The sequence below is a fragment of the Schistosoma mansoni genome, chromosome W (genome assembly GCF_000237925.1).
Source record: "Schistosoma mansoni strain Puerto Rico chromosome W, complete genome".
Classification (NCBI taxonomy): Eukaryota; Metazoa; Platyhelminthes; class Trematoda; order Strigeidida; family Schistosomatidae; genus Schistosoma; species Schistosoma mansoni.
In genome coordinates this window covers 56,979,208-57,001,422 of record NC_031502.1, presented here as the reverse complement: position 1 = coordinate 57,001,422, position 22,215 = coordinate 56,979,208, and the positions used below count along the sequence as shown (strand labels likewise).

At 38.8% G+C, this 22,215-nt stretch overlaps 1 protein-coding gene across 1 annotated transcript in view; it reads left to right on the top strand.

Moving 5' to 3' along the window:
- The window catches only part of Smp_131520 (putative hypothetical protein), a gene marked incomplete at both ends in the record, with an annotated part of 32,372 nt that overhangs the window by 3,710 nt on the left and 6,447 nt on the right, over positions 1-22,215 (top strand). Inside the window, 4 exons of the mRNA XM_018790272.1 lie at positions 3,432-3,580; positions 5,218-5,424; positions 6,348-6,480; positions 12,114-12,263. Of these exons, the coding sequence (XP_018655632.1) occupies positions 3,432-3,580; positions 5,218-5,424; positions 6,348-6,480; positions 12,114-12,263 (639 nt within the window). The remainder of the gene's footprint in view (positions 1-3,431; positions 3,581-5,217; positions 5,425-6,347; positions 6,481-12,113; positions 12,264-22,215) is intronic.

Here is a 22,215-nt window from a genome sequence, read left to right as displayed (position 1 = left end):
AAGATCACTATTCATAATCAATCTCCTTCAATTCCTACTATTCCTTCTACCTTGACTTTCAACACTAAACTTCCTCTTTCGGTTTCCTCCTCAAGTGTCACCATGGCCAACGATTCTAGTGCGCGAAACACTACCCCAGGTCTACTTAAACCTCGCTCCAAACTACACATTGGAGCCTTCAATGTATGTACCCTAAGCCAAATTGGTCAACAGACCTCCTTGGTTAAGACCCTAGTATCTCGTACCATTGATGTATGCTGTGTCTCCGAAACACGCATACAGGATCCTAGTGTGGTCATTCACTTGACCTCAACTCGCCAAAATGGACAGCCAAACAAAATACACCCTCCGTGTATCTGGCGACCCGTTGGCTAGTTCTCGTGGACTTACAGGTGTAGACATAGCACTTAGTACAAGAGCAGAACAAGCACTACTAGAATGGATCCCCGTTAACAGTCACCTGTGTGCTGTCCGGCTAAACGGCTCCATAAGAACTGAGAAGGATAAGGACACGTCTTTTCGTCATTTCTGCCTACGCTCCCACTGACTGCAGCCCGGATGAAGCGAAAGATGACTTTTACAGAAAGCATTCCGAACTTCTTCATAAAGTCATTCACTCAGACATAGTAGTCGTAGCAGATGACTTTAATGCCCAGGTAGGTAGCTTAAACCAAACAGAAAGACATTTAGGTGGGTATTTCAGTATTCCGGATCAGAGAATGGATGATGGTGGCCGTCTGCTGCAACTGTACTCAGACAATCTTTTATTTTTAGCAAGCACCAATTTTAAACATAAGTTGAGACATTGCCTAACATGGCGACCTCCTGCACCAAACCAATGATAGACTCAAAAAGACCATATTCCCACCAGTCATCGTTGGAGAAGTTCGATATAAGACTCGCTCGTTCTGGAGTACATGTTTAGATTCTGATCATGCTTTAATACGAACACGCATTTGCTTGCGCCTCATTGGACGCAGAAAAGCTACACTAAAAAGACCCATTAGAATTGAACTGGAGGACGAGAAAGCCAAAAGTAAGTTCCATGAACAACTGAGGTCACACTTATGTAGTTCTGAAAACGATGTTGACCTAGATGTTGCTTGGGAAGATATACAAAAAGCTGTGGAAACAACAGCGACATCTATTGATGAATTGAACCAATGGTCACGAAAAACCAACGGATTTCTACCAAGTCTATTGCACTGATGGATTCGCGTAAACTCATCCCATCAGGCTCTGAACAACGGAAACAAATCAGATCTAGGTTAACCAAAAGTCTAAGGAATGACCATGAGCGGTGGTGGGCAACGAAAGCAAAGGAAATGGGAAAGGCAGTGGTTGTAGGCAACACCAGACAACTCTTCAGACTAATAAAAGAAACTGGGATTAAGAAGTCAAGCGTAAGTGAGACGGTCTCGAAAAATGACAACACTCTTATTTGCTCTTAGCCTAGACGTTTAGAACGATGGGCGGAACACTTTAAGGAACAGTTTAGCTGGCCTTCATCTACTCTACAGTTATCCACCATTCCCAAACAGTCTGAATGGAACATTGAAGTAGGCCCCCCGACCCTACTTGAAGTTCAAAAGGCTATAGCTAATCTGAAACAAGGAAGAGTAGTTGGTCCAGATGGATTGGCTCCAGAGGTCTTTAAATATGGTGGTCCAATTTTAACGATTAGGTTGACTAATATTCTGGCTAAAATCTGGGAGACGGACGTGATCCCATTTGACTGGTCACAATCACTGATTGTCCCAATATATAAAAAGGGGTCAAAATCATCCTGTGATAACCATAGAGGGATTGTTTTGACTAATATAGCATCTAAAATACTAGCCTCAATAATTATCGGGCGCCTAACTAAGACTCGTGAACTCCAAGCACGAGAAAATCAGGCTGGCTTCAGACCTAGTCGTGGCTGTATCGACCACATATTCACTATTCATCAGGTTTTAGAACACAGACATGCTTATTTGCGTCCGACAATGATAGTTATTGTTGACTTGAAAGCAGCATTTGACTCTGTAGACCGAGAGGTTCTTTGGCAGTGTCTGTCATTGAAAGGTGTACCTGAGAAGTACATAAACCTTGTGAAGGCTCTTTACTCGAACACTATCAGTCGAGTGAGAGCTTATGGCGAACTGTCATCTGATTTTACAACCTCAAGTGATGTCCGACAAGGCTGTCCACTATCCCCGTTTTTGTTTAACTTCATTGTAGACCTGTTGCTGGAAATAACGTTCTCGTCGACTGAATTTTCAAGAGTTGATCTCCTACCAGGATAACCACTTATCGACTTAGAGTACACTGTCTTCTGTTAGAACTGAGTAAAAATGCCAGGATATTTGGAGTGCGTTTCTCCCCATCCAAATGTAAATTGTTACTCCAGGACTGGCCTGCGTCAACGCCTAAGGATAGGGAGTGAAGTAGTCGAACGCGTCGACAACTTCACTTATCTTGGAAGTGTCTAAGGAAATCTCTTCACGGATTCAGAAAGCTTGTTTGCTTTTGCCAACTTACGTCACCTATGGCGAAGACGAGATATCCGTCTATCAATTAAGGGACGAGTATACTGCGCATCAGTTCGCTCTGTTCTACTTTACGGCTGTGAAACATGGCCATTAAGAGTAGAAGATACTCGTAGGTTACTAGTATTTGACCACAGATATCTTAGAAATATTGCTCGCATCTGTTGGGATCACCGGGTAAGTAATAGTGAGGTTAGACACAGGGTATTAGGGAATGATGGTAAATCAGTTGATGAGGTGATGAATCTTCATCGTCTGAGATGGTTAGGCCACGTGTTACGTATGCCTAAACACCGATTACCACGACGCGCTATGCTGACTAGTGTTGGAGATGGTTGGAAAAGAGTTAGGTGTGGCCAAACCAAACGTGGCATCAGTGCTTGAAGTCACCAACTTCTAGTGTGAGCCATGTTGGTAGATGCAGATTACCTGACAATCGTAACCAATGGTTTGAGAGCCTGGGTGACATGGCTCAGAATCGATCACAATGGCGTAGGTGTATACACTCTTTATCTTCCCTTAAACCGTGAAATTCAAATTGCTTTATACCTTCCTTTATACGAACTAATCCTTTTTTCCTGTATTATATCCTTATATGCAATATTTTTTTATATATTACCACCTTTGAATTAACTATTTCTATGAATTTGGTATTGATCTTGTTGTACTAATGAGGTATGGAAACTTGGACCGATACATATGTGCCTGTTTCTACGTTGTAGTTGACTGACTGATAATATTCTGTCGACTTTACGGTAGTTATACTTATTTATTCTAAAGTAGACACATATCAAGTCTAAGAAGTAGTTTTTAATAGATATTGTTCAAATTTTATTTTCAGTTTTTTGTTTTGTAAGGCTTTAGTTAATATAAAGTTTGCATGTTTAATTAAATTCCTAGTTCCTGTTCACCTGCAAAACGCACCTCTCATGCAAACACGTCGACGCGCGTTCGTTGCTGAGGATTCGGACGATAACTCAGACGATGATACAGTGACCAGTGGTGCAAAGTGCCAGCCGTTTGAAAAGTCACAGTCAGCTTCGAAATCGGTATGTTCATGTCAATTATACAATCTTTGGTTAGGTATTGTTTTTGACTAACATCTAATGGTATTTAGTTGTAGATCATACTTTCGTGCATACAAATGTTTTAGGTATCTTAATAACCCAATTATCCAATCATATTGATCGTTTTATTTTTTATAAGCTGAAATTTGCACTTAACAAGTATGGGGTACCACTCTAGGGCTAGTTTTGTTTAAACCTAGTTTTAAAATAGGACATGTAGTAGTTGTTTTGGGCTATCAGTTCACCTATTAAAAAAAGTTATATCAGCCGTGGTTCGTTGCTCTATAACACTTATTAATCACGTTATTTCAGGGACTGACGGGATAACTAAACGGTCAACATATCTTTTCTTTTGTACTTGTGGTAAAGAAAGATGTTAAAATGGATATCTTAGGGTTACATTTATTTTCTAAATGTTGTTGGTGCACAATAAGTCCATCATAAGCAATGCAGAACCCCATAAAAATTTGCATTGAGCAAATATAATCCGTTCTCTCTGATCCAATCACGTGTATTGCGGTAACAGGTTCACATTAGGTTGATGCTCGACAGATTTTCCGATTAATGGCCCAAATACAAGAACTCTTGATCAGCGGAGTCAAATAAAGCCTTTAAGTCGAGAAATAGGACTGTAATCTTCCATTGGTATGTGTTTCAGGACCCTGTGCAACGTAAAGATTGTATTTACATATTTACATGCCCAGATCTGAAACTAGGTTAGTTATCTCTGGTTTATCGTTCTCATGATTCAGTTAGGTGCGTGATAATCTTGTTCGGAATCCACCTAGATAATTTTCCAAGCATCAATTAATTTAGCCATGGTTCCATGTATCCATTATCCCTTAATAACCTTTTCGATTAAGTTGCTAGTAGACATTACTATTGCTTTGAAAAGTGATTACTGACCATATAAGTTTGTTTCCGGATGAACATCTTCATGGTTGATTACGTATTTAACTGACTGTCTCTTGAATATATACTTGGTATTTTATTAGAACCGGCCTCTAAGGGTTCTTACTAAGGTTCACTAATATTCTTTTGTGATTCCTATTAATGGTCACTATTATGTCTTTCAAGTCAAACTAGTTGAAAAGAACAAGAACAAAGATTCTAGAATCCTTGTTCTTGCTCTTTTCAGAATGATAGTCAGTCAGTCAATCACAGCGTAGAACTTCGTACGTACGTACATCGGTTCGAGCTGCCATACCACATTAGCACAGAGATGAAGTTGTCGATTCAAATCCCATAGTGGTAGAAGTAGTAAGAGTATAAGCATCATGTGAAAGATTAAGGTTTGAAGATGTTATTCAAGGAGTATAGTACAGTGAAATAAATTTGAAAAGAGAAAAAGGATAGGGACATGAGGAATTCAGAGAATTAGAATTTGGTAGAACACAAAGAGTGGATGCACCTTCGCCATTGCAAACGATTTTGAGCCATGTCATTCAAGGTCTCTAACTATTGATTGCTATCATCTCGCGAATCCCAACCAGGTAGTCTACACCTACCAACATGGCTTAGTTTAATTGTCAAACCCTGTAGACTGAGCCACAGAGTTAGTCACACAAATAACATTTATTCTTTTGTAAATAATTTTCATCATATCTGTTTGTTTTAAGGATCATTCAACTAAACAACGATGTTCTAACGTTAGTGGGCCTAATCCGACTTTACTAAATACTGATGGCACTAGCTCTGGTTCTTCTTCATTTTCTTCGCGACATACTAATGGAGTTAAAGATAGTGTTAATAAAAGAAAAAGAAAACATTTGCAACAACTTTACCAACCTCCAGTCGAGATATTGTTTGATGGGACAGTACATGCTGTAAGTGCTCTGAGTAATTGTTTTTAATTGAGATCATGAATCGATCGATGTTAGACCACTAGTGAAAAACTCGAAATACTGGACGGCCCTTTGGTCCTAGTATGGAACTCCACAGCAGTTCGCATACACGATCCCTCACGCGGGGCTCGAACCGAGAACCTTCGGTCTCACGCGCGAACACTTAACTTCTAGATCACTGAACTGTCATCCAACGGTGTCAGTGTCTGACTCCAACCAATCCACGAAATCGATAACCAAAGCACATTAGTTGTGTGTATTAGCATGTCACAATACTTGATTGCAAGCTAACCATCTATCAAACAAATTCCACTGAATAAGTTAGAGTTCATAGGTCAATATTGTTTGCCTGATGCAGTTACCAAAATCTCGCTTAAATAGATTTTAGGGGAACAAAACTATTGGCCAACTGATGAAATATCTTTTAGGGAATTAAAAATATGAAAAGTTATTTAATTAATATTGGGTGTCTATGAGTTACTTACCAAATAATATGTGAGTAGTGATAAAAATAAAAGTCAGAAAATGACCATTAGGACTTTTTTTCTTTTTTATCTTATCAAAAACCCAAGTACTTAGAATACTGAGTTATGACGAAATTCCAGTTGAAATTAGGGTCGGTTTAGCTAAATATCTGATTGCAGTCTATATAGAAAATTAAAAATAGGCGTTATCAGCTAATATAACCTATTTACCAAGTACATTTTTATAAATTCGACTTCGATCTATAGTGTCTAGTAATACTACTTGGCTTTTCAAACCGAAATAGGTGAAACATACCTCAACTTGAGACCAGCAGAGCTGTGTGTTTCAATCATCAAGTCCACGCTCTACTTATTTGTGTATGATATATCACCTTATGTCTTCCATCCTATCATACTCACTTTTTTTCCATTTTAAAACAGGCTGAACTTGCTGCACAAGAAAAAAATCAATGGTTACTTGTCAGTATACACGATGAAGGTTGCTTTGAGTGTCATCTGCTAAATCGTGATGTGTGGAAAGATCCGAAAATCTACCAACTTATTAAACGCCATTGTACTTTTGTACAAGTAAGTATAAAATGTATACTCATTTCATTTTCATGAAGAATTTAAAAAACTTTCATTAAGATCTTCATTGGCTCCTATTTTGAGTTATTTCTTGTAACGTCTCAGGGCACTGAGTTGCACCATCTCCAGGACCCCAATGGGAAGGGTCTTGATGGGTCGAGAGAAACCATTTCTATATGATTTCCTTTCGAAAGAAAAAAAATGGAACAAGACGTTTGTTACTAGAGGTGACTATAATCAAAATATTTTGTATGCTAAGTACAAATCGATACCATAAACATGTTTTGTCATTAATAGTCTACTTGTTCAACATTTCCCCCCATTGACACCAATATTTCTGTTTAAATCGAATGTATTCTCAGTTGTTGAATGTTCATTTCACAGACACTACCAAAAGTAGTAGTGTTCATGAAATAAATCCTTAAATATGCATAATCGTATATATACATATTTATCTTCCAGCGTAGCCTAGCGAAGTAAAAGTATATTAGTTGGATCCTCTCTTGTGTAACTTGTAGTGAGTTCATTCTCAAATTCATACTTTATCATTTCGAAGATGCAATTAAAGATTTTGAGTTGTTTACACATAAACTTATTTTACGTTTTTTTGGAAACTTTAACCGTCCACTAAGTAAAATCACATTGATTTGTACAGCCTTAAAAATGAACTCACTGAAACATTGTGTGACGGTGTTTCCGATTCCATACTCAATAACTAGTAAATCAATATTTAACTGTTACTTAATGATAGTAAATTTAATATGGAGAGTGTTTAAGTCTTACACTTTGTCGCAAAAAGAAAAGGTTATTTTCATCGAAATCATGGACCGACCAATGTTGAATCACCATTCAGAACCTGAAAAAACACTGGACGGCCGTTTCTTCCCAGTAAGGAACTCTTCGGTAGTGCGTATCCACGACCACGCGTGCGGGAATCGGACCCAAAACCTTGGATTTTGCACGCGAACGCTTAGCCTCTAGACCACTGAGTTGGCATCCAGCGGTGTTAGTTCCTAGCTTCAATCAGTCCACGATATTGCACGACCACCTCATATTGTCTCATATGCTTGGGAAAAGGTTATTGTCGATCATATCATTATCACCTTGAATAATACTAGTAAACTTACTGGTGTCACTCACATTAGATCCCGACCGTTGCTGCTACCTTGACGTGGTGGTCGAGCTTGCCTATCGTGATGAAGCAATCGAGCTATGCTGGCTGGAACAATCGTTCCTCGAGGTCCTACCATGCCAGACAGGTCGGTTGAAGAGCGGTGAGACTAAAAGCAGCAAACCCAAGGTCCGAAGGCGAAGTCGTACTGCTGACTGTACAGAGGTGTGACAGCAGTAAGGTGTTTCCTTCAGACAACCAGCATGACAGCGATGCTGCCTTCCCACAAGGAGGGGTGGGGTTAGAAAAGGTCGACCCTAAAAATGCACACCTCACCTTATCCCACGGATATCCGTCTCCGGCGGTAAGGTCCTTTGAAGAACGGAGCTAACACAAAAACTACCCACAAAAAGGTCGTGTGTGACCGACCTCAAACAGTTGTCCCTTGGACACTGCGGTCACGCTCTCAGGTCATTAAGACCACTTCTAACCCAATTTCCTTTTCAGGTACCTCTAGAATAATCCTTCCACGGTGTGGGCAACCGGGAAGTGATAACTGCCCTCATACCTCTGACAACACTCAAGACCACTGTATTCATAATCAATCTCCTTCTTCACTTCCTACTATTCCTTCTACCTTCACTTTCAACACTAAACTTCCTCTTTCGGTTTCCTCCTCAAGTATCACCATGGCCAACGATTCTAGTGCGCGAAACGCTGTCCCAGGTCTACTAAAACCTCGCTCCAAACTACACATTGGAGCCTTCAACGTACGTACCCAATGCCAAATCGGTCAACAGGCCTCCTTAGCTAAAACCCTAGAATCTCGTACCATTGATGTATGCTGTGTCTCCGAAACACGCATACAGGATCCTAGTGTGGTCATTCACTTGACCTCAACTCGCCAAAATGGACAGCCAAACAAAATACACCCTCCGTGTATCTGGCGACCCGTTGGCTAGTTCTCGTGGACTTACAGGTGTAGACATAGCACTTAGTACAAGAGCAGAACAAGCACTACTAGAATGGATCCCCGTTAACAGTCACCTGTGTGCTGTCCGGCTAAATGGCTCCGTAAGAACTCGGAAGGATAGGGACACACGTCGTTGCCTTTTCGTCGTTTCTGCCTACGCTTCCACTGACTGCAGCCATGATGAGGTGAAAGATGACTTTTACAGAAAGCTCTCTAAGCTTCTTCAGAAAGCTAAGCGCTCAGACATAGTAGTCGTAGCGGGTGACTTAAATGCCCAGGTAGGCAGCTTAAATCAAACAGAAAGACATTTAGGTGGGTGTTTTAGTATTCCGGCTCAACGAACCGATAATGGCGATCGTCTGTTGCAACTATGCTCAGACAATCGTTTATTTTTGGCAAGCACTAATTTTAAACATAAGTTGAGACATCGTCTAACATGGCGACCACCTGTACCAAACCAACGATGGACTCAAATAGACCATATTGTCATCAATCATCGTTGGAGAGGCTCAATAGAAGATTGTCGCTCGTATTGGAATACTTGTTTAGACTCTGATCACGCTTTAATACGAGCGCGCATTTGTCTGCGCCTCAATGGACGCAGGAAAAGTACACTAAGAAGACCCATTAGGATTGAACTGGAGGACGAGAAAGCCAAATGCGAATTCCAGAAACAACTGAGTTCACATCTAGGCAGTTCTGTAAACGAGACTGACCCAGATGCTGCTTGGAAAGACATACGAACAGCTGTGGAAACAGCAGTAACATCTATTAGTCATTTAAATCATAGGGCTCCAAAAAACCAGTGGATTTCCTTCAAGTCTATTTCACTGATGGATTCGCGTAAACTCATCCCACCAGGCTCTGAACATGACGAAGAGCGTAAACAAATTAGATCTAGGTTAACTAAAAGTCTAAGGAACGATCGTGAGCAGTGGTGGGCAACGAAAGCAAAAGAGATGGAAAAGGCAGCGGCTGTAGGCAACACCAGACAACTATTCAGACTAATTAAAGAAACTGGAATTAAGAAGTCAAGTGTAAGTGAGACAATCTCGGAAAAAGACGGAACCCTTATCTGCTCTCAACCCAAACGTTTAGAACGATGGGCGGAACACTTTAAGGAACAGTTTAGCTGGCCTTCATCTACTCTACAGTTATCCACCATTCCCAAACAGTCTGAATGGAACATTGAAGTAGGCCCCCCGACCCTACTTGAAGTTCAAAAGGCTATAGCTAATCTGAAACGAGGAAGAGCAGCTGGTCCAGATGGATTGGCTCCAGAGGTCTTTAAATATGGTGGTCCAATTTTAGCGATTAGGTTGACTAATATTCTGGCTAAAATCTGGGAGACGGATGTAATCCCATCCGACTGGTCACAATCACTGATTGTCCCAATATATAAAAAGGGGTCAAAATCATCCTGTGATAACCATAGAGGGATTGTTTTGACTAATATAGCATCTAAAATACTAGCCTCAATAATTATCGGGCGCCTAACTAAGACTCGTGAACTGCAAATACGAGAAAATCAGGCTGGCTTCAGACCTAGTCGTGGCTGTATCGACCACATATTCACCATTCGTCAAGTTTTAGAGCACAGACATGCTTATCGGCGTCCGACAATGATAGTTATTGTTGACTTGAAAGCAGCATTTGACTCTGTAGACCGAGAGGTTCTTTGGCAGTGTCTGTCATTGAAATGTGTACCTGAGAAGTACATAAACCTTGTGAAGGCTCTTTACTCGAACACTATCAGTCGAGTGAGAGCTTATGGCGAACTGTCATCTGATTTTACAACCTCAAGTGATGTCCGACAAGGCTGTCCACTATCCCCGTTTTTGTTTAACTTCATTATAGACCTGTTGCTGCAAATAACACTCTCTTCGACTGAATCTACAGGAATTGATCTCCTACCAGGGGAACCACTAAGCGACTTAGAATACGCAGATGACATAGTCCTGTTTGGTGAAGACGCTGACAAAATGCAGAGTCTTCTGTTGGAACTGAGTAATAATGCCAGGATGTTTGGGATGCGTTTCTCCCCATCCAAATGTAAATTGTTACTCCAGGACTGGCCTGCGTCAACACCTGAACTAAGGATAGGGAGTGAAGTAGTCGAACGCGTCGACAACTTCACTTATCTTGGAAATCTGATCAGCCCTAATGGGTTGGTGTCTGACGAAATCTCAGCACGGATTCAAAAAGCTCGTTTGGCTTTTGCCAACTTACGTCACCTATGGCGAAGACGAGATATCCGTCTATCAATTAAGGGACGAGTATACTGCGCATCAGTTCGCTCTGTTCTACTTTACGGCTGTGAAACATGGCCATTAAGAGTAGAAGATACTCGTAGGTTACTAGTATTTGACCACAGATGTCTTAGAAATATTGCTCGCATCTGTTGGGATCACCGGGTAAGTAATAGTGAGGTTAGACACAGGGTATTAGGGAATGATGGTAAATCAGTTGATGAGGTGATGAATCTTCATCGACTGAGATGGTTAGGCCATGTGTTACGTATGCCTAAACACCGATTACCACGACGCGCTATGCTGACTAGTATTGGGGACGGTTGGAAGAGAGTTAGGGGCGGCCAAACCAAAACATGGCATCAGTGTTTGAAGTCACTAACTTCTAGCCTGAGCCATGTTGGCAGATGCAGACTACCTGGTTGAGGTCCGCGTGACTATCGTAACCAATGGTTTGAGAGCCTGGGTGACATGGCTCAGAATCGATCACAATGGCGTAGGTGTATACACTCTTTATCTTCCCTTAAACTATGAGATTAAAATTGCTTCATATCTCTCTTCCTTCCTATACTATATCCTTATATACAACCTTTCTTTATATACTACCAACACTAAATTAACTTCTATGAATCCGGTGTTTATCTTGTTGTGCTAACGAGGTATGGCAACTTGGACCGATGTATATATGTGCCTGGTCCTACGTTGTAACTGACTGACTGACTGACTCACATTAGATAAACATTTCGGCTTGAAGACATCTTGTCACTTCCGTTTTTGCTAAAATTCATTCTATAGATGTGTTTCAATTTAGAAGGCTTTTTTTCACTTTCTACTGTTCATATTTATGAAGACACGGATACTGGTAACTTTTTCCTCTAAGTAAAGGTTTACTTACCTTGTTTTGACATGTATAACATTTATAAGGACTAATGTTACTATGTAGCTGCTCAAAGTAAGTAATATTTCGTGAGTTCTCCACTTTCAATCGTACAGTCTTTGTATAAGTTAGTTATACCACCCTGGTACGTAAAAAGATAAAGGTGTAATTTGAACTTGCAACTTACTGATTAAATGCTGATTGATTCCTTTCAACATCAAACTGCCACTTCATCCAAACTTACCTTCTGTATTATATCAAATTCCATTTTAACTTAATGCAAATTTTTTTTTTTACTATGCTGTTAGTAGATTTAAAAATAAAGCTAATCAATTGAAGTTTATGATTTATGGGTGTGATTTGATTATCAAGATCATTATCGTTATAATCTTATTTTTGCTTATTTAGATACCTGTGGATAGTTCTGAAGGTTTACGCTTCCGTAGTAGTTATTCTTATGTTCAATCAGCTTCCCATATAGCCATTTTGGATCCGTTTACAGGAGAGCAGAAAATGATGTGGACGCATTTAAATGATCCTAAAATTGTTTATGATGTCTGTAGGTGCTTTATTCATTTAATTCGTAATTAATTATCCAACACAGTGAAATTTCCCATTTTGACATTTGACAAATAAAAAGGAACGAATTGAGCGAAGAAATTTCTTTTCAATTAGTTTTTCATCATGGCTCTACACTAATATATATAAATATGATTCACAATAAAGGAATAACACTCATGGAGTAGATACGTTACGTAATAATTATATAATGACATATCGATTATTAGTTGTGAGAAAGAGGATTAATAATAATCAAAGTAATCATTCGAAAATCAAGCTGTCGTCAACGGATAACAGAACATCATCAGTCGTGATTGAGCAAAGGACAGGTAAAAGTGATTAAGAGTTCTATTCTCGCTCACTTGGTGGACACAGGTCATCAAGTTGAACTGAATAAAGGTTTTAAGGTTATCTACCATATTCCATAAAATTTGCCGCATGGTTTACGAGTTCGTCTTTTGCACATAGTTGAAGCCATAGCAATCCATGTTCGAACCTTTGTATACAAAAGAAGTTTGTACAACCACTCTCGCTACCCTGGCCATCAATATAGCGGAGTCTGTAGCAGAACTTGGGTAAACAATTATCGTATTCATTCCACTTTTCTATATTACCTATTCTCACCATTAGTGTAACGATTACTTACATAAGTACTATTTTTGAGACCATTCATCAAAATATGTAGTTAGTTCTTTTTTGTCCTTTGACATATTATGCAACGCAGCAACAGCTTGATCTTCGAATGATTACTTTGATCATTACTAATCCTCTTTCTCACACCTAATAATCGATAAGTCATTATATAATTATTACGTAACGTATATACTCCATGAGTGTTATTCCTTTATTGTGAATCATATTTATATATATTAGTGTAGAGCCATGATGAAAAACTAATTGAATTGAAATTTCTTCGCTCAATTCGTTTCTTTTTATTTGTCAAATTATCCAACAGTTTATGTACTTTACAGTCAGACTCAACTAATTTACACTATGATTAATACAACTAAATATAGAAAAAATACGTTAAAATAACCTGAAAGTTTTGGTTGAATGCTATATAGATTTATTCAGTTTGCGTATGGTTTTTAATCATGAAATAATATATGTTGGAGTACTGTTGAAATCAAGTGCACTGGACAGAAGTTTCATTGGAACATATAGGATACCTGTATAATGTACACTTTCCCCTGAAATAAACCTATGACCTTTAGGTCTCGTGGTTAACGTTTTCAGTGGTGTCCCAGCTAATTTGAATGTACAGCAAGACATTACGTTTTTACTTTTTGTAACTCAATGAAATTCGTATTCCAGCATTACTTCTTCAATGTCACCAAACCTATTTTGATATGCGAAGAAAATTTAGTAGACATTTCTGAGGTAAAACAGATTCATGTAAAAAAGTAGATCATTTAATAACTATACTACTTAAATTTACATTACTCATCATAATTCTTCCATATATTATTTGGTGCAATGACAACCTGATATTGTCGTTCTACTGAACATTATAGCCTACTTACTTATTTACGCCTGTTACCCCTCGTGGAGGAGCATATCCCGACTATCAGCATTCTCCACCGAACTCTGTCCTGAAAAATCCTTTCCAGTTGTTTCCAGTTGCTATTCATTCTTTTCATGTCTGCTTAAAATTCCCAACACACTGTGTTCCATTGGTCTCCCTCTTTTCCGTTTCCCTTCAGGATTTCAAGTTAGCGCTTGCTTCGTGATGTAGTTTGGTGATTTTCTTAATATATGTCCGATCCACTTCCAACGTCTTTCCCTAATTTCCTCTTTAACTGGGACCTGATTTGTTCTATACCACAGTAGACTGTCGCTGATGGTATCCGGTCAACGAACATTGAGTATCTGGTGTAGACAATTGTCTATAAATACTAGTACTTATCTGATGATGATTGTGGTATTTCTCCAAGTTCGAACTCCGTACAGTAGAACTATATTAACGTTTGTATTAAAGATTGTGATTTTGATGTTGGCTTACAGACAGTTGTTTAGAGTTCCATATGTTCTTCACCTGTAGAAATGCTGTCCTTGCTTTCCCAACCCTCGCCTTTACATCTGCATCGGATCCTCCACGTTCATCGATGATGCTGTACAGGTATGTGAAAGTTTCTACCTGTTCTAGAGTTTCTCCATCAAGTGCGATTGGGTTGGTGTTCTCCGTGTTGTAGTTGAGCATCTTGCTTTCTCCCTTGTGTATGTTGAGGCCCACTGATGCAGAGGCTGCTGCTACACTGTTTGTCTTGACCTGCATTTGTTGATGTATGGATAGGATGGTTAGATCGGCTACGAAGTCCAGGTCGTCTAGTTGATTTCTAGCTATCCATTGTATTCCATGCTTTCCCTCAGATGTGGAGGTCTTCATGATCCAGTCGACCATCAGAAGAAAGAGGAAGGGAGAGAGTAAGCAGCCCTGTTTGACTCCGGTCCTCACTTCGAGTTCATCTGTCAGTCATCTTCCATGCACGAGTTTTCAGTGTAGTCCGTGGTATCAATTCCATATTATGTTGATGATTTTCTCAGGTACTCCATAGCGTTGAAGAAGTTTCCATAATGTTCTCTCCACACTGTCAAATGATTTTTCATAGCCAATGAGGTTGATGTATAGTGACGAATTCCACTCAATTGATTGTTCCACGGTGATCCGTAGTGTCGCAATTCAGTTTGTGCACGACCGATCCTTACGGAATCCAGCCTGTTGACCTCGAAGTCGGGCGTCTACTGCGTCTTTCATCTGGTTCAGCAACACTCTGCTGAAAACTTTCCCTGATACTGACAGTATTGTAATGCCTCTGTAATTCTCACATTTTCTCAGATCTCCGTTCTTCGGTATCTTGATGAGGTATCCTTCTTTCCAGTCTGTCAGCACTCGTTCTTCCTGAATAGAAAGTGAAGCATGTTTTCTGTTACTCCTATGTCTGACTTTAGTGCTTCGGCCGGCATATTGTGAGGTCCACTACTTTTCCACTGTTGATTTTTCTGATGACCGTGTTGATTTCTTCGATCGTTAGTGACAGATATAGGAAGTTCTGTGTGTGCTGCTTCGATATCCGGTTGATTCAATGGAGCTGATCTATTCAAGAGTTCCTCGAAGTGTTCTATCCATCTTTTCCTCTGTTCTTGAATCTCAGTGATTGTCTTGCCTTTTTTATCCTTGACTGGTTTCTCTGATTTACTATATTTCCATTCTAGTTTCTTCGTTGTATCATATAGTTGTTTCATATTTCCTTCTCTTTCAGCTTTTTCCGCCGTCGTTGCTAGTTCTCCCATGTATTTCTGCTTGTCGGCTTTAATGCATTTCTTCACTTCCTTGTTTGCTTCTACGTAGTCTGCTCGTGCCTTGACTTTCTCTGCTCGTGTTCGACTGCTGTTAATTTCTGTCTTCTTGCTCTTCCTTTCTTCAATCTTGTCCATGGTTCCCACAGAGATCCATTCCTTATGATGATTTTTCTTGCGACCAAGAACCCCCTGGCACTTTAAAGTTAGTGCATCTTTAATCCCTTTACAATGGTCCTCTATGTTAATTTCTACTTTGGGTAGATCTCGTGAGGCTTGGAACCTGTTGTTGAGAGTTATCTTGAATTGCTTGAGTTTGTCAGTATCTGGAAAGAAGGCTGTAGTGAACTTTTGTAATGCTGTTTGTGCAGTTGTTCAGTACATCTTTAGCTTCAGTTTCATCTTAGCAACCGCCAGTCGGTGGTGATCCGGAACCATGTCAGCTCCACTCCTGCTTCTCACATCTTCCATTGACCTTCGGAATTTTTTAATGATGCAGGTATGGTTGATCTGGTTCTGTGTACTGTGATCCGATGATACCCATGTAGCTTTGTGTATACGTTTGTGTAGGAATATGGTGCCACCTATAACCATTGTATTGAATGCACATAAATTTGCAAATCTGTCATCATTCTCGTTCCTTTTTCTCAGTCAGTTGATATCGTCCCATGATACTTTCATATCTGGTGTTGTCCATTCCAACTTCGGTTTTTAAGTCCTCCATCAGGATGGTCGGGTCGTTTTCTGAGCACTTCTCTATGATCGATTTCAGCCTCTTTTTAAAATGGTCCTTGTCATCGTTGCTATCGTTGGTGTGTACATGACATTCATTGTGATCCCCTCCCTCTTTATTTTGAAGGATGCCTTGATAATCGTTAGTCCATGGGATTCTCATGTTATAAGTGCTTTACGTACTTCTTTGGACAGCATCAGAGCAACTCCCTGAGTATGTGGGGCAGTTTCCTCTTCGCGACCCGAGTACAGAAACATCTCTCCCGAATCTAACCTTTTCTGTCCAGCTTTGGTCCAATAGGTGTCACTGATTCCGATCACCACCAAGTTGTATATCCTCATTTCTGCAGCTATTTGATTTTTCTAGTTGTGCACGCACCTATTAATTCTGCTCACACAAACATTCCCTATATTCTGGGGTTTTTTTTCGTTTGCGCACATCTATCTAATCAATTCTAAAGCTAGTTTCTTTTTTTCCTTATTTTCCTCTATTATGACGTGTGATGACCTAAAATTATGTTCGTGTGCTTCTGTGGCCCACTAAATCAGCGGAAAAGTACTCGAAAGTGCTAAATACTATTACACTGTACTTGAATATTGAAAAGAGATGGTTATTCTCACACTTGAAACTTAAGGGGTACATACTTCTTACTTTCATCAGATCATTTGTGTAAGGCTTGACTTTTTTTTCAGGTTGGTAAAGCTTTCTGTCGTATACATGATATTTGTTTATTAGACTGCTGAATTGATTATACACCTTTCTTTGTAATACATAGAGAATCCTGTACTTCAGTTTGTTTTGCGTTGTTTGTGTGTGTATCTATGTTTGTTCGTTTATTTGTAAGAATTTGTTTATGATACTTTTACTTGCTGATACGAACATCTGAATCGATGTATGCATTCTGATTCTGTTAACCTTGTTTCTAGTTAATAATGAGTCACTCCATAAGTGACTCATATCGTCACTGACTGGATTACGGATTCCGCTCCACAGGGAGCATTTGTTCCCTCAATATTATTGTAGATGGATTTTACCGTCGAGCCGCATACCGTAAGAAATCCAGAAACAGAGTTTCAGCAACCCCCTAACACAAATATTTACTCCATATTTCAGTGGTAGACTATTTTAAACCAAGATTCATGCAATCTTAAATGTATACAGTTTAACTTGAAGGTGTGAACTGGTTTTCTCTGTCCTCTATGCTGCCCTATCATTCTGATTTGATTAAATGGGACCTTAAATCCTCTCTCCTACAACTGGAAATGTTGAATTCTACCTTCAAGTACAGATCATTTAGGGATAAATAGGTGTCAGTTACCTGAATGCTTATAAAATGTCTCGGTACATTTCTGATTGACTTATCTGAAAGATATAGATTCACAACAATCATCCTTATCCGGTCGATAAATGCGCTCGCGCACGTGTGTGTATGCGTACTTAAAGTTCACATAGGCAATCATGTGATCATTAAATGGTAGATCAAGCCCTTCCTATCACACACACATATAATCACCCTGTAGTTGTGTGCGGACGTGCGTGTTTTTCATTCTCCATTTTTCATACTGGATGAATGTTACTATGAATCTACATATGTGTGTTTATGTATAAATACATATCTACGAAAGTGTATGTTTCCATGTTGACATTCTTGGTGAATTGACGACTAATGGAACGACAATCTAAGCTTAAATTTATTCTCTTGTAAATGTTATGCGTTTTAGCTATCTCTTTGTCATCGTCATCGTGGTTGTTAATCCTTCCACTGACTGGTTGGCTAGGTCTACACTACTATTGCTACAGTGTTGGTGTGACTACTAGCAAACGTATTTTGAGTTAGTCTGGATATATAAATCAATGTGTCGTAGCTGAGTGACCTTATATTTTTTCAGTCATCTTGTATGTATTCAACGAATACCTCGAACACACTACTACACATGTGTGTGTGTTTTTGGAAACATCGAAATGCAGTCAATATATATAAGTATACGGATTGCATGCTTGATTATTCAATCAATATTCTAGCTTCCTACTGCCTACTTTGATTGGAAACTAAGGCAAATATTTGAATCAATAGGTGAAATGACTTACTTATTATGTAAGATGATTAGAAATACTCCTCTTTCATTCTACTCAAGATCAGTCATCATGATATGAATTTTATCTAAAAGAAAAAAGGAGTCAAATACCCAATGATATGATTTAGGACTAAAGATGAACGACTATACTCTGAGATGTTATGAACTCGATAATTATTTTTGGAACAACATATATAAGCGAACAATATTGTTTTCGATTAGATCCTCATCAGGCTTTACTCTAATATACAGTAATATTTATATGCATATACGAAATTATTAAACCAATCAAGGCAGTTTATGAGTCAATGATAACAGTGGAATAGATTACATAATCAAAATTGATAATAAGTGAAAAGTACAAATTGATAGTGTAATGACAGGTGTACTAGTTGTGATAAGAATAATAAAAGGCTTGAATCAATGTTACATAATAGGAAAATAGGTCAATGATTAGAAAAATATAGACACTGAAATAACATTCATAGAAATTATAAGATTACGTAATAAGAAGTGTTCAGATAATTGGAATCGAATATTAGAAAAATTATAAGTAAATAATTGATAGGGGGGTGAAGAAAAATAAACGAAGAAAGAGTATGGAAAATAAAATTATTTATCAAGGCCAAGGGAGAGATAAGGGTGTTACAAATTTCTTATGAACACAAAGACTTGGGTTGTTGGATCGAATTCCTATAGCTTCTGCTATGTGTAGGAGACGAGATCGAACCCCATAAGGAAAAATAGTAGGAATACGATAAATAACTTTAAAAGACTGGTTTCTGTCAACTTCATGACCGCTATCAATCAAGTGTGAAAGAATCGAGCTCCGTATCGACTTGACCATACCTTTTCCTAACCACGAAGGGAGGTGTTCACTAACTCTTTGGTTCAATTGTCTGGTAGTGCGCCCAATATAGCTTTCTCCACAGGAGCAGCTGAATTTATAGATACACAATTATTTTTGGATTCCGAGAAATTAATTTCAAGATAATAGTAATCTTTCCGTCTTTCAAACTAATCGTTAATGTGTTGTATTCAAACAGACAAGCTAAAGCATTCAGTTGATTTTTTTCTAGTTCTAGTTATGCTTAGTTTTATAATAATGAATTCATTTGGTTTTTAGATGGTTTTAGGGAAGAATTAACCTCGTCATACATTGAGATTTCACAGTAGTACTCACTCATGAATCCTCACAGAGTTGAACACCAGGACCTTAAGGTCTTGTGGTGAGCGCATTAATTTTAAACCACTAAGGTTTTAATTAACCATCCACATTTCCAGCTTCACAGTAATGTCCAACAACTCTTTGGATTGTATTTTACAGTTGTCTAGTCTCGGAAGTTATGTTGTATTATCAGCTGACGAACGAAATCCTTGTGAACAATTTCATAAGTTGTTTGCTATCAGTGAAAATGATCTTAGAGACAAATTTAACCAGTCGATAGAGAAAAAAAGATAAAACTTCGTGAAGGGAAATTGTGTTCCAAATTGATCTGTTTCCCAAAACGTTACTCAGAGTTGGATAGTGGCTAGCAGTGGAATCCATGACGCGCGTTTCGTCCTATTTGGGACTCGTCAGCTGGATGTACCTGCATCTCAGAGTTGATGTTCACTCTGGAACTCGAACCCAGTAGCCACTATCCATCTCTGCTTACCATGCTTGTGAATTAAGGCTATATCGAGGCAATACGCACAGTATGCACATATGCCAATTAGAGACTGACCAGTTGCAGCCCTAACACATCGATGGGAAGATTCAAACAAACAATACTAAGTGAAGTTACTCAGAGTTGTTTAAGAATAGCAGTTTTTCATTATTTATCATTTTCCGAAAATTTTAAACCTCATGCAAAATACGTAAATTTAAGTTCGAAAATGCGCAACATTTTCATTAGTGAACGTTAAGATCACATCTGATAAATCTCTAAATCATCACACATTTCCTACTGCTTATCTTTATCATCGGTAGAAGCGGCAGTAATCTTCTTCATTATCTATTTGTTTACTCAATTATATTTGGAGTTTTTCTTTGATTCTGTCGTGAATGTTCACGTTTGATTGCTTGTCCCAACGATACGAAGATTTATTTCATGTTGAAGTCGCCACTGAAGAGGATAATTGGGAAGCACTAATTTCTTCTAAACTTTGTTTCTTTTGCTTAATAAACCAATCATCGCATTGATTAATACGGTAATATGACGTCAAACCTATTCGGATTTTTGTTTATCAATGAATGCAAACCTGTAGTAAGAACTAAGACCAATGAACTTCGAAGGTATTTTGTAAATATGTACTTGAAAGGAAGTTAATTATTTAAGAATCCCAATCAATAAACAATAATTGGACAGTGGGTATATCTAAGACTTTTAAAATAATAAATAAACCATGAATTTCCAGTTTTATTTGTCCAATCAAAAATCACTACTGTGAAGGATTTTTTTTAACACGACCTCTGTTTACACAAAGTGGTTTGTTGTCGTGATTCGGTCATTGTTGCTACCCCCAAATGCCCTGGTACGGCCGAGAGCGGGGGGGGGCGCCCTCTCTCTCGAAATGCTCTCACACGGTCACGCGTATACAGCCTCTGCGAGGGAAGTCCTACTCACTACATTCTCGTGGCATTACTGTTGTTTACGAAATCGAGAAGACGAAAAGCGAATGTCCGGCGCTTGAACCGGTTGGTGGACACGGAAAGTCCACCTAGGAGAGTTGGAAAACCCTGATTCCAAACCAATTGTGCACATGGGCTCCAGTATCCTGAAGGATAGAATGGCGTATGAACTAATTCTTGGTCACAAGCTACCATGGGACTGCATCTTCCACGATGCCCCACTGCCTTGTGGATCAGATCTTTATGTCAAAGACTTGGGGTGTGGTCCCCTAAGAAAACCACCTGCTTAGGTCTGGGCACCGGGGTAGTATCCAACCCCTCACACAAATGAAATGAGATTTGTGTGGCGCATATGTATCTGGTGGCCCTTTGTAGCAATATTTATGTGTTCAAATAATAATAATAGTACATTGTTGCTTAACTAGAAATTTTTGTTTAAATATTTGATAATTCTTCCGTTAATACTAGTTGAAAACACAAATTATCTTTCTAATTTCGTTAAGAATTAGTTCCATTTGCTTTTTTATTTGGATTGTCTGTATTTTCGTATTATTTACTGCCATAGTTTAATACTTTAGTAATTTGTAGGCATTTATTTCCCAACATCTTACTTTGTGACACAGTCTAATTTCATCTAGGGAACTAATGAAAACTAGAAGGCATAATGGACAGATGTTTTGGCCTTGTATGAGACAACCTAACAGGTTGTACTTATGGCCTTTGAAGGTCAAGGACCCTGATCTTTCAGGTGTCATGACGTACTCATTAAATGAAGTGACAATTTTTTTGTGTTGCGCATATAGATTCGGTGCCGCCTTGTACCAATATTTATGGGTTCAAATACATAAATAAATAAATTCAGACCTTTGAATTTATACGCTGTGGTTTACAATTCTAGCTTCAATCAGTTCGCTATTTTACGGACCCGTCGTTTATTTGCATCAATGATATCTGTCTTACGCCCGACATGACTGAGCTCCACCAGTTACAACTAAATAGAACTTTGAGAATTTATCTCGAAGTTATTTACTAATAAGCTGGTAAAATTGTAATTAGTTTAGGTTTGTGGAAATCGTCTAGATGTAGTCAGTCTGTAGGGCAAACCACAAAATGGGAACCTATGTTAAGAATATGTATATCCGCGTGCCTATCGTAACCAATGGTTGGAGACTCTGGGTGACATGGCTCAGAATCGATCACAATGGCGTAGGTGTATATACTTTTTATCTTC